This window comes from Lissotriton vulgaris, chromosome 10 (assembly GCF_964263255.1).
Source record: "Lissotriton vulgaris chromosome 10, aLisVul1.2, whole genome shotgun sequence".
Lineage (NCBI taxonomy): Eukaryota > Metazoa > Chordata > Amphibia > Caudata > Salamandridae > Lissotriton > Lissotriton vulgaris.
The window spans coordinates 412571521-412585698 of NC_141698.1; the positions used below are offsets into that span (position 1 = coordinate 412571521).

The window sequence follows — 14178 nt, forward strand, 5'->3', positions numbered from 1 at the left end:
ATTTATGCGTCAGCAGTTGATTGGATCAACTGTTACATCTTTGCATGGATGAGGGGATGTTACAGATTACACTAATCCTGCAGGTGGAGGCCCTAGACAGCAGTTGTCATAATGTTTTAAGAAATACACTTTTAATACAATCATTTGCAAAATCAAGAAAAAAAGAAGTTACGTGGAACAATTTTATTGGTTGTTAATAAATGGTCTTCTTTTTTAAACACAAAATCGTGCAAACCCTTTGAGAACCAAACTAAGGAGCTCTGCAGGGCTGACTGGTTGTTGCGGAGAAAAAGGTTTGTTACTTAGAAGTGAGGTCTGCGCAGCTGTAGGAAACCAGCATTAGCAAAGACAATAGGTCGTGCCTTAGGGACTATTGGATTTGCCAGTGGTTTTTAGCCATGTCTTGCTCCTGCCTGCTGCCTTTTTCCTGCCTCCACCTAGCCCTGCCCACCGCCTCCAGCACACCTCCCTCCTCCCAGTACCTACTTAATGGAGGCCGCAGCGCGACCTCATTGAGAAAGACCTAGGCCCAGGTCTCCGTGTGCTGCTGCATCACTCTTGCTCCTTTCGTTTCCTTGCTTTCCCCCCTGTATTTTGAGTGCCTTCTCCCTGTTCTCCACTCGTCTTCACTGCTTTCTTCATGCTCTCCCCCTCCCCGTTTTTTGAGTGCTTTCTCCTTGCTTTCCCGTCGTTTAAAAAACAAAAGAAGAAAAAGGAAAAAAAAGAAGTTGGGAACTTCAGCACCTTCAGACCCTCACGGGTGATCTGCCAGGCTTTAAAAATCCTTGCCTGATTGAATACTGCAGGAGCACTGATCAGGATTCATAAGAACAGGAGCGAGGAACACACCCAGAGGAAGAAGTAGTATTGCAATGCAGGAAGCCAAAGGAAAAATTGCCTTTTATACTGGAAAACAGGAATTTCATCACAGAAAGGTACAGCTGCCATGATGGATTGGGAAAAAACACTAAAGGCAGGAGGAGCCTCCATTTTGGATTGGGTCATGTAAATACTCATGAGGACTCTGTGAAGGAGAAGAACTTGGAACAACATGGATATAGTGATAGCTTTCTCCCAACCAGCTTACCCGAGGAGAGGAATGGACTCGTGACGAGATGGTACTGGCAAGCCAGCAGCCACGAGGCAAGTGTGCAGGAGGAGTGATGCGGCAGTCCGCTGGCCGCTCTCCCCCCACTTGGAAAGCGAGAGGAGCAAAGATAGCTACCAGGGCGGGTCGCCTGCGCAACAACCTACTTAATTTGCCATGAGAATTAGGTTTATCTTTCACTGAGGACTCAATTAAACTTTACTCTCTAATGCACTGGCTATCTGGAGTAACCCTCCTGCAACCATCAACCAGCAGGTCATCGGGGACTGCCTTAGTTATGAACGGGGGTTGAATATATTAACCATTAATTTGGACAAATGACCAGGCCTTCTCTTTTTGAGAGTCCATATAGTGTCACAAAACCGGATAGATCTTGGCTAAAGTGTACCTTTTTTTAGTTTAAACATCTCAAAAGAGAAGAAAAATAACTAGCTAAGTCTATCAACACACAACATATTATTTTACTGACTACCCCTGATATTGAACTTTATTTAATGTATACAGTGGAAAAGATCATTACTCTGCATGTTTAGAACGGGCTCATTGCTAAATGTTATCTGTTTCCTTCTGGGCTAATTTGAGGGGGATTGTTCTAGTGTTTGCCCTTTTGATGGTGTCTCAATTCAAACTTTGTTGCATTTTACTTTTTTCTGTAAATGTATGCAAGGAAATGTTTTATTGTCTTTATTGAAAGATAAAACTTTTAGCGCACGTAGGCCAGCTTTTAGTACCCGAGGACAAACATGCTTTGTTGTATAAAGTGTATATTTGTATGATGACCTGCTATAGTCGAATAAAGTTTTATGGATGAATAACAGGTGCTTTTTTTTCTTTTTATTTACCAATCTGAATTGGATCAGTAAATAAAAAGAAAAAATGTAGTGCAAAAGACATCCTTTTAAGCGGATGGAAGGGAGTAACATGGAGTGTGGCAGTAGGGCGAACCAACAAGGAGGGAGGAGGAAGCAAAATGGAGGGCGCATCTGGGGAGAAGTAACTCGAGAAAGCAAAGCAGAGCATGGGGTGGAGGAGAGAAGCACAGGGGCGAAAGGCCAATGTGGTGGAGCAGAGTGGGAGAACTACACTGATGATAAAGCAATGCAGGAGGTGGAACCCATAGGCAAATGAATCACAGAGAGGCGCAGCTGAGAAGCACAATAGCAAGAAAGAGCAAAACTGAGCTATGGAGGAAGAGAAGCACACAAGCAAGACAGCTGGAAAAAACATGCACTCGCATGCAGTGCGTAAACAAATATATGAGAAGATCTTCTTCCAAAATCTTGACAACAATTTATCTAGCTTCTTGAAGAAGCAAATGGTTTTCATAATGGAGAGCAAAACAACATCTGATAAACTGTATAAATGGCCACATGTACCACAAGACAAAAAAAAGGTTGTAAATTTTGCACTAACTTTTTAAGACCCGTCACTAATTTTGTGATGCGTCCCATATACAAATAGGTCGTACCACAAAAACGTGCAATTGCAGGGAACATAGAACAACTTCTCTTATGAATATTAATTAGGCCACTCGCTATTTGTGACCCCGTTATTGCTTATAAACACTGGATAGGTCCTGCAAAGAATAAGAGCCCACCACCTGCAGAACTCGAAAAATCCACCTTCAATGGTGAGTGAGAGTTTCTCAGGTCGAGTTATTTTTAGCACTTACTCGTCCATCCGTGCTAGTGAGTGAACTTAAGCTGGAAGAAACAGGTGTTATGTTCATTCAGAAAGTGAAGGAGCAAGTGAGACACCTTTAAATCTTGTTTTCATCTTGACACATTTGTCTGTTCAAGAACAGGGGTCAAGTGTCAGTTTATCTTTTTACTAATTGTTGCTGATCTGTTCCTGGAAAATGGAGTTTACTTTTCTTTCTCTTGTAAAAGTTAGTGTTTTTTGTCAAGTGAGCGATCTGACAATAATTGTGAAACATATGGTTGTAAAATGTTTTTTTTTTATCGAACACAACATATAAACAGCTTTTAAATGAAAAGTAAAAGTATTTCAAAATATATCAGGAATTATGATTTTTTTTTATTTGGAAGTGTGATGCAAACAAAGATTTAAACAGGAGCAAAACAAATCGGAACACTTTAGATGGTGATGTGCAAATGACAAATATTTGCAGAAACCTTATTTCTTAACATTGTACATTTAAAACACAGGTCAGCGTCACATAAAATCATGCATGGTTTGTGATTAATCAACATCAGTCTTTAAGCATTCAGCCTTACCTGACTGATCATTTCTGAGCAAAAATAAAAGATGCATTTTTAAACTTACGGATGGGAATAAACCCAACAAAAGAGGGCACGCCGCCTTGGATTCAGCAGTGGCCAGACACCAATTGTTGAGTTTGCGGATGGCCAATGTGAATCGTTATTGCCTATAGTATGCATGTGTCCTAAATTACTTTAAATTTGGTGTATCTTTTTTAAAGCACTATTTTTGAAGATTGGGGTTAGAATAGATCAACTCGCAAGGCCCTTTTTATTTCCTTATCGGCCAGGTGAATTCCATTGCTATGCCAACTGATAACATTTTTTGCTGATGCCGAAAAATGCTTGCTATTTGAGATGTATTATATTTATATCCCTTAGCCTCAAGAATTTATTTTTAAATGTATTCCTATTCGGCCCATTTGCACTGTGTGGGATTCTGTTGAACTTAGTGTTCATGCTGCTAGGGGAATAATTAGAAGGTATCCTGCTACAGTAATTTTTGATGCACTTTCATAATCGGTTTGCACAATGGAACTACTGTCTGATGCACGTTTGCACTTTAATATGCAATGATCCAGCCCATTTTAGACAGATTTTTAAAAAAAATTTGCTTGATAAACTTGATTGGTTTTATAGTACATTTATGAATGTATTGGTAAATGGCTAATAATATTTGTGGTACAGTTTTTATATACTGTTCGATGGTTATTTTGGTTTAATTGCAATGATTTTTGTTAATCAAGCAATAATGAGCTTAATAATAATAACTAATGAGGAGATAGTAGTTTCAGCCAATAAGGAGAGAGAGAAAGACATTCTGTGAATCCAGACTGAGAAATTAAATACAGTTTAACACAGAGAATGCGTTTGGAGCGAGTGCTGCCACTGCCAGGTGGTGATAAGAGACTGGGAGCCAGATGTATCAAAGGTTTTTACCCATTCTGTGTCTATGGGGAAATGTGTGCGAACATATAGCCCCTAACCTAGTTTCTGCAAAGCAGTGGGAAGGGAGTGGGGGTTTTGTCTGCATCCAGAAAATTAGAAAGTAATCGTTTCTTCTGTCAGAGATGGTGGGATTTTACCAGGCTGCAGCTGGTGAGCTCTTGGGACTAGCTGAGCTCACAAACAATGTAGCCACAGATGTGTTGAAGATGACTGAACAATTTCATGTAATTGGGAGTGGGTTTTATAAAAAATCTAAAATACCTTTAGAAAAATGTGTGCTAGTTTCAAATATTTGGAAACTCAAATTAGCAGCAGCCATAACTAGCCAAGCTGTACGTCCTTCATCAGCTTCAGAATTATTCTATACTTTTGCTCCAGTCCAGTATGATATACAATTTGACACTGAGGTTTCTACAGTGGGTATTACTTAGGATGGAGGATTTTGTTGTTTGATAGGGCACACATGGACATTGGGTTATCTTCATATTATATTTTGTATATTACGTGCACAGCTCCAATTACAGTGGAAGTCTCATAATGACAGTGGCATTTGCCATCTCATGTCTTGAGATGTTTAACTGGTTTTAAGGCACTATATATATCTTTTTAATGGATGGGGATGTCTTTGTGAGTTTTCTTTTGGGATAACCCACTCTGCCCTTGAATATGGTCTTCACAGTTTCATTTGTTAGGCTAGATGTTTGCAAACTCATTATGTTATATATATATATATATATTGTTTTTTTTCTTGCAGCCCTGATAAAATTCACGTGTACAGAACGAAACGTGTTGACTGTCTTTTATTTATTTATTTGAAAAGTTTTATATAGCGCTGGCTTTTGCTATGAGATGCAATACAATGAAAATAAAGACGTTCTGGATTACATACATTTTGGAACTGGCCTGATATATGAATGGACTCTAACTTTCCTGTACACTACCACCTGTGTAGTTTGGATAACCATGGCACTCTTGATTTTCTCCAATAATTGTTTCGTTTTTTTTCTGACGAGCAACAAATGTGTATATATGGAGCAGTACATATTTTTTTGGTGGTAGTGGTGGTGCTGCTACAGGTCGCACTGGTGTTGTGCATGTGTGACATCTCTGGTTATGCTTCTGAACGCGTCGTTAACCCAAGCATCAAACTACCCACACTCTGAATGTTGGGAATTAAACCTAGCACAAACGCCCCTCCTTCAACAGAAATACAAGCTCAGTTGATCAGTCTTTGCAAAGGGCTCTTTATCATAGGATGTGTGTTAAAAAAATAAACTGTCAATCTCAGTTTTCTGTAAACACTCGTGTGACATTATTAGATAACACTACAGCAGAAAGGAAATACTAGCAAGTTCGTTCAGGGATCATATGACGTACGCTGCATACACCAACACTCAAAGACTGTTACGCCTGTGTTCTGTTCTATGTTGTTTACTGGGTGGCTCTCCTTGAACATCGCTCTACAGGCAAGCTTTAAGTTGAACAGCACACAGTCCACTTCACGAAAACGCTTGCTAGCATTGCACAAACTCACAAAAGGGAATCTTCTATCTTACAAAGCACACCTCATTCCCCATGAGAACTCGTATACACAGAAGCAGCTCATGGCGGCATATAGGGTTTCATAAATGCACACAAAGGGATCTCTTGACAGCACTACAGACGGCACATCGCCAGATACATTTTATCTGCACTGACAAATAAACCACAACAGATTCTTAAGTGCACTGCTCAAAACACACCAGGAACGCCACAGCTTGGATCCTCACACAGAACACTCCAAGCCGACTCTTAAACTATACACTTCTCACACGAAAAGTATTACAAGGACTGCACACAGCACATCCACAAATAACAGAGAGATATTTACATGCAGGACACACAATTCTCGGGAGTGGACTTAAGACAATACAAACACAACCTCATAAAAACAAAATACACACAACCTACCACGGGGGCGCTTTTTACCCTCAGTAAACCTAAACACAACCGACGAGAGGTGCAATCTAGATTGTTAAAGACCACCTATATTAGAGTTCTTGCTTTTACTGTACACAGTACGCCATTATAGATCACTTACTTGCTGCGAGCCCCATTTGGACAACCTCCCTTTCCATTTCCAGGGAATTATTCAGATCCGCTGTGCAAGATCTAAAGCAGAAATCAGAGTCGTGTCCTTATCCCTTCCTGAATCAGATGTTCACGGGAAGGAAAAAGACAATCTAGCAAATTGTGTCTGGGAGTGATAACCGGGAGAACAACCAAGCACAGAGAAAGAAACACGGTAGTTGACATCGATTTTCTGAGCAGAATGGGAGCGGATACTACACAAACGAAGGAAGCGGAAACGGTTTACACTTCCGAATCAGCAGAGGCAGAGGCAGCACAAGCAGTGAATTCAGCCGGGTCGCTTCATGTATCATTGGATTTCTAGTCACTCATTGATCTTCTCCGTATACAGGCGGGTGCGGCCTCAGCTCGAATATTGCCCTGAGCGGAAAGAAAAAAATTGACACCCTCGTGGCTGCCGGTGAAGAAAATGTGGCAGAATGGAGTCCCCTTTGTGTTCAAAATGTCTGGTCTCTGAAGTTAGTGTAGTGGTTCAATCAGTCATGTTCTATCTTTGCATTTTGATGCAGTTTTTTTTTATTTTGTGCGAAAGCAGCTTTACACAAGCACCAATTACATTAGACAAGGATCGGTGGTGGACGTCCGTCGGCGTAAACTCCCGACGACGCTGGTGCTGGAAACCACGGTTCGAGCCTCAAGGTCGCGTCCACATCCTGTGGTTCTGGGCAAATCACTATATCTTCCCGTGCCTGAATGTGTAATGTAAATACTGTGCTGATGTAAAGCGCTCCAAAACCTTCGAGTTCGCGGATCTGCACACAAAAAAATTGTACCAGTGGTCGAAGTATGGGAACTGTGGGCAGAGGGCGGGTATAACCCAAGGGTGGGGTCAGAGGTGTGGTCTGTGTGCCAAACATCCCAATTTTTAGTATTTGTTTAGCATTTCACGGACCAGTTACAGCTTATTGTGTTATTTAATTCAACCGATGGATACACTTGATTATTTAAGGTTTACTGGGAGAAATTGGCATTTAAATACATTCACAAAGTGGGATATAATTCCAATCACACAATGTCCCAAATACGCTTAAAAGTGGAGTCACAAGCCATTTGTCTCCAATCCATGTAGTTTCTCTCATTAGCACTTCTCCCTTCTTCCACAAGAGCAGTTCAAACATGAATTGCAAAATATCCTAGTTTGCAAATGTTTTCTATATAATTATGGCTCTGCCATATTTGCCACATAATAATACATCATCCAATGCATAATCTTAAAGTTTTAACTAATCATTTTTGTAGTTCAAACGGATAAAAAGTTACTGAAAAACGTGACTTGAGTTGCTGCAAAGTGAATGACCCCTTGCAAAGGTTGACTGATCACCTTTCTCACTGCTGCATTTGTATGATATACTGATGCTAATGAGGTAGAATCTGCAGAGACTTAATATGTGTAAAAATGTCTAAATAATAAAGTATAAGAAAATATATTTCATTACGCTGCAGCCATTTTTTGGTTGCGTAATTTAGTTAATACTGCAGCAAAAATTTGTCCCCCATTACTGCATAATTCCAGTGACACCAGAGCAGGAGCACATGTTAAAAGTGCTTGTGCATGAAGCAGAGAGACTGTGAAGTTTGCAAACTTAGTTTGGTGTTCGTGCAAATCCTGCATTGCCGATCCTTGGTGAGTTGCAGCTACTACTGCTGAAACAAGCCAATGGAGGTACCAATGGGTGAGGCAGACTTTCCTCGATGGCAGGGCCGGCTTTAGTGCTGGTGGCACCCTGTGCAATAATGTTTGTTGGTGCCCCCAATGATCACCTATGCTTCGGACTCCCTCACTACCACCCAGGGCACAAGTCGTAAAAAAAGAAGTGGGGGGACGCTGTCACCGGAAGTGACGTCACAACAGGAAGTGACGTCACGAAAGGTGCCGAGCTCCTCGTCCCAGAGAGGCCAAAGAGTGAAGTCCAGCTGTTTGACAGGGGGGACGGCGTCCCCTTGGTAAAATAAGTGGGGGGACGCCGTCCAACGGCGTGGTACCCCGACTCAAGCCCTGCTACCGTCCTTTAACAGTCCCCCTCAAATCTCCATAACCACACACTTTCTCAGATGCATTTAATTTGATTTACAGCACCACTCATACCAGTGTACGGTGTCAGAGCACTTTATTTCACGCTCACTACACAGAGACAATCATTTATACATGTGTAAATCACTGTCTAGGAAATGGTACATAAGACAAAGGACTACAAGGTGTAGAAGCCACATGACAACCATACTAGTAGGTAGTATAGTTTAATAGCTCACTGTTCTATGTTAGGATTTTAACTTATAAACTGCAAGTAACAAAAGGATCTCTCTGACTAAAGCAGTAACCTACTAACCTAGTTAACATTATGTGCACTTTGTGATCTGCATGGTACATGTTCTCTGCAGCAGGCACATTAACCCTCTGTGCTACCTTTCCAGGAGTCAACCCTTCCACTAGACACAACTCTGATCTCTCTCTAAGGAAGAACATTAATTACCAAAGTTATCATGACATTGTTATTGTTGCTGAAAATTGCTGGAGGCCAGTAAGGAGGCAGCAAGTTTTTTAAAAACCATAATATACTTGCAAATACTACGCACCCACCCGAAATAGGTACCCAGTGCGGTCACAACGTTTGCACCACCCTAACCTGCTCAAGGTTCATGTGACCTCACTGACAGGCTCACAGTGACTGGATCACTGTTTCTCTAGGGTGTGCTGCTTCGTAGGCCTGCCTGCAAGATTGGAGATGAACTTCAGTATGGATTGTGGTGGACGGGCCTTTAAGGTTAACCCAGAATTGACACCACTAGGGTACACCTGCTTGTGCTAAGACATCACGGCTTCTAAGGTCTAGTGGGGCCTTCTAAGGTCTAGCATGGGAATATGCTCCCTCAGTAGAGTGGTCTGGTGGACTGGTCATGAAGGCTGAACCCGGTTCCCCAGTTCCAAATTCAACTGCTCTGGCCATAGTGCCACATCCTCTACCCCACTGAACACCATACTGCCCCACTGAGAGAAACTCGCACTGCCTTCGGCTGCAACCTTATTGTGCCCGCTATAAACACTTGGATGTGGCTCAATTCAGATTATGCACTTGATAAGAGTAATATGCTGCCTAAAAAAAAAAGTAAAAGAAAACACTCATAGGGATTGCAAGATTAAGTAAAGCATGTGAAATGTAAGCAGACATGGTTACCTTAACGATCTCTCACTTACTATTCAGAAACCAGCGAGTGGTTTTACCTGATAAGTTAAGGACATGACTACAGGGCCCTGAAGGAAACCGTTTCAATGTCCATTGCTTGTATCCTTACAAAACGTAAGCAATATGGTTTAAAAAGAGCACATTCACAAGCACAGAGCCATGGTACACATTATATTTTCCAATCCACCCACCAACCAGGTATTGCAATACATCCAGTAATGGTGCACTTCCGCACCTGGGGACAACGATGCTGTTCAAAGAAAGACGAGAAAACAAAAGTAGCGCTTCACTGCAAAGTCTGTAAAGTGAGGCTAATGTGTGTGGATTTGAATAAAACCAATCTGGCCACTTTGCAACCACTCTGTCTTGCTTTATTTAGTTATGTATTTATATTTCATATTTAAAACCTTTTCTTTCTCTCCATCCCGAGGCTGCACTTTAGAATAGAAAAATGGTGGAAAAAGGGCATTTCCCGCAAGAGTGTTTTTCTTTTTTGGATCCATTTCACAGAGAAGCAACTAAAGGAAAGAAGGAAAGATAGCGTGTGAACTGTTTCTTCAAATCACGGCTTTCAGTAAGCAAGGAGCAAGACAGAAGGAGAGGGAATAATAGGGGGGGGGGGGGGGTGGCAGTTGCCAGCACAGAAAAGAAGAGGACATTGTCTGTGTCTTCTCTGGGCAGTGAGGAAGAGACGGAGTCCTTTTCCTTCTCTGCCTTCCCCGAACGACCACGAAAGCAAGCTGAGCCTTATCTGAATGCCTTCACTATTTCTGCCGTCCTGGGACACAGTTTTGAAAAGAAAAAGTAGGCGAACTGAATCTTTTTAATAAAAGAAGTAGGGGCACGCTGTGCCCTTCCGATCCCGCCCACTTTGACCATTGGCCAGTACTCACAGGTACTGAGTTTCGGCACTTCTTATTTTTATCGCTCTGAGTACCAGCACTTCTTTGCTGCCAAGCAGAGTACCGGTCTTCAAAGATAGGCTCATTGTTGCTAGTACTCACGAGTACGAACAAGGTTGTCTGACAGCTAAAGCGCCTCTGTTGCCCAAGCGGCGCCACCTCTAAACTATTCATCAGGGCTCATTTGCATAATGTCCAGTGTTCACCATCACGCTGTGTTTGACAGAGCAGGCTCCATTCAGGCCCTCTGCTGTCACTCACATTCACACTATTGTGTACATTTGTGCACACAATGGAATCCAGGCATCCCGCTGACAGCAGCAATTAAGAAAGCCACCTCTTGATCCCGCCTGAGGAATTTGTCTGAGTGTCTGCTTGTGTCTGGGTGCTTGCCTGATTGTGTGTTCATGTTTGTGTGTGTAAGGATAGCGAGTGAAAGAGGTAGAGAATCCAGACACTCAGGAGGTACTTTAACCCCTTGCATGCGTCGGTCGGCCCCGTCACCCAACGTCACTGAGGGCGTGTGAGTTGGACGGCCGGGGGCCATCCGATTTGCGGAAGGCGTGGAATTCGCCCGCACGGCGGGGGAATTCCAGCCTCGCCCAAAGGGTTAAAGGACATTCTTGGAATGCTTTGTGTGTGCATTGCTGCTTGGTTCTGTGTGTGCGCACTCAAGAATATATAAGTATTAGGCCACATACAAGCATATAAGAGTATGACATTAAAAAGCTGCAGATATTACAAAAGCAGGAAATATTAACATATTATTGTGATTGGCCTTCACATTGTATAACAAGGTAACCTATTTTATTAATAGTACATTTCTCATGTGTTTTAGTACATGCAACTAATATTGAAGTCATTAGTGCATTTATTCCAGTCCATTTCCAGGGGCACACTGATTATTAACCCCATGCGGATGATGGCTTTGCTGCATTAATTGTGAATTAGGGCCTATTCCTAGCAGATGTTCATACCACTGTTTGTTAACATATGAAGTTCAAAGTCTTCCCATTTCACATTCTAAAGAATGGCTGGCCCCTAGACACCATCCCTATCACACCTTATTTACATGGTGCAGCTACATCCAGTATGGGTCTCTTCGGGAGTTTTCAAATGCAGCAACCAGAGAAGAGAACTAGGGGCATTTTCAGTTAATTAAATTAACTAACTCCACATTGTGCCAGTTGCACTGCAACTTCATAACAATCATTAATACAATCACTACATCTGGCAAACTGTGTAAAGCCTTTTTGTCTTGTGTTGAAGATACACATGCCTCTACATCAGGTGTTATACAATTTACTTCTCTGAGAAGCTGGTAAATATTTAATAAGGTGTATAGTCAATGTTCTGTATATAATGTTGGTGCATTAGTAGCACTTATCTCAATGTACAGTGTTGGCCCAGTCCACCTATATAGAAGGTGGTAGGCAAGAAAGATCAGTCAACGGTGTGACAGTATCACAAAAATTAGTCCAGGTATCACAAAGTGCGCATAAATTACACAGTTCTTGTCCAGTATATAGCAATGGCAGAAATTCACATACTGTGCTACCAATAATCAATATACCATAGTCTCAGATCACATAACACTGGCCTACAATATTGTCCAGGTCTAATATCACACACAGTGATGACAGTTTGCACCTTGCAAAATCTGTCAAATTCATTCTAAGGATCCTTTGGAATGGCTGGTGTGGCCAGTAAATATAAATGCAACCAGCTTCAAGAATATGCCCCTTTCATGCAAGGGAAACATAGAATAAGCCCTTAAAATGAGAACAACTTAAAAACTGGCGGACTGAAGGGAGTGTGTGCCCAGGACTTCACAGGTATGAATTGGTGTTGCCTGGTTAAACAGAAAAAAGTGGTAATTTAAATTGAAAATGTGTTGTTTGTAATGGCAGTGTGCTACCACCTCTTGCCTACTCCACTCTGAGCCACTCCACTGAGCACCCTTCCACTCTGCGCGACTGCACTTCTACGCCTCTCTACTCTGTACCACTCTACTCTTTATCAATGCACTCTTCTCCACTCTACTCTAATCACTCTAGTCTAGGCCACACCAATCTGCTCTGCACAACTTCACTCTACGCCACTGTACTCTAAGCCACTCTGAAAAACGGCACTGTATGCCACTGCAGTCTATGCTAATACACTCTACGCCAGAGGTCTTCAATCTGTGGGGCGCACCCCCCTGGGGGGCACAACACCATCTCAGGGGGGGCGCACACTCCACTGTAATCTGACCTTCGTTCCCTTGGAGAACTCCGGTATGGCTGGAGGGAGGGGAAATCGATGGGGCACGAAGTGCCCATGCTTTTGTTATGTTAACCCACCCAGGAGGGGTTTAATTCATAGAGCTTAAATGCTTCAGCTGCAGTGGGAGGCAGGATGACTCCTCTGCTAAAACCGAAAGAAAACGCTTTTGGTTTTAGCAGAGGAGACCCCTTGCCTCCTACTGCAGCTGAAGCATTTCAGCTCTTATGAATTAACCCCCTCCTGGGAGAGTTAGCTCTTCCCAGAGAGGAGACAAAGTTTCCAGGGACATTTCAAGGCATGGGCGAGGTGGGCTCTGGGCAAGGTGGGCTCTGGCCCAGGGCCCCAGCCTTTCAAAGGGGGATGGGTGGGTTTGGGGGGGGGGTGACTGAAAGAGCCAGCTCTGTTCTACAGAGTCTTGCCCTCATGACCTTGCCATTTTTTTACACACAATGTTGTAAATAGCGTTTTTCTATCATTAGTTTTTAATGTGTAAGAGTCGATTACTGACATTTTGCAGACAAAATGTATTTATGCGTCATGCAACATCCATATAAAAAGTTTCTTTTAGATCAATACAGGACCTCACATATATGGGAGGGTGTGAATGAGATTTTTTGCAGTAATATTAATGAACTGCTTTTGTGTTACATACTGAAAACACACATCAATATCCCTGAATATCAGATGTACACACATTTAGTATTTGACCAAAGAAGGCATGAAAGAGCTGAGACTGGATCATAAAATCTAGGCTGGTCCGAACTGGGGCCCCCAAAATACATTTGGCCCAGGGCCCCCAAAATCCTTAAAACGTCCCTGAAAGTTTCTTTTAAAATTACACAGGCAGGCTCGCAAAATGCCAACCAGCCATGTGTTGTTCAAGGATGTATGACGTAACAACTCATACTTTTACAACGCATACCATAAAAACACATTTTTTACAATGCAACATCCATTAAAATGCATTCCATTACAACGCATGTCATTACAACGAATTTTTTAAAACTACCATTACAACGCATTCTATTACAACGCATAGTACCTTTACAACGCATACCATTACATCGCATACCATTACATCGCATGTATGGTAAGTATTGGTTAGTGTAGGGGTAAAAATTACTATTCTAACTCCAGGGGGTGCAACAGTAGGGTAAGTGTTGGATAGTGTAGGGGTAAAAATTACTATTCTAACTCCAGGGGGGCGCAACAGTAGGGTAAGTGTTGGATAGGGTACTATGATTTGTAATGGTATGCGTTGAAATGGTATGCGTTGTAATGACTGCGTTGTAATGACATGCTTTGTAGTGGTATGCGTTGTAGTGTCATGGGTTGTAATGGTTGCGTTGTAATGGCATGCGTTGTAATGGATGTTGCGTTGTAAAAGTTTAGTTGTAATGGGAGTGCGTTGTAAAAGTTGC

The 14178-nt window shown here is 42.2% G+C and overlaps 1 protein-coding gene across 1 annotated transcript in view; it reads right to left on the reverse strand.

Annotated features, from left to right (window-relative positions):
* The window catches only part of LOC147685315 (uncharacterized), a 37159-nt gene extending 30545 nt beyond the window's left edge, over positions 1-6614 (reverse strand). The window contains exon 1 of the mRNA XM_086941235.1: positions 6359-6614. Within this exon, the coding sequence (XP_086797361.1) occupies positions 6359-6395 (37 nt within the window). The 5' untranslated portion in view covers positions 6396-6614. The remainder of the gene's footprint in view (positions 1-6358) is intronic.
* Between the last annotated feature and the right edge of the window lie 7564 nt (positions 6615-14178).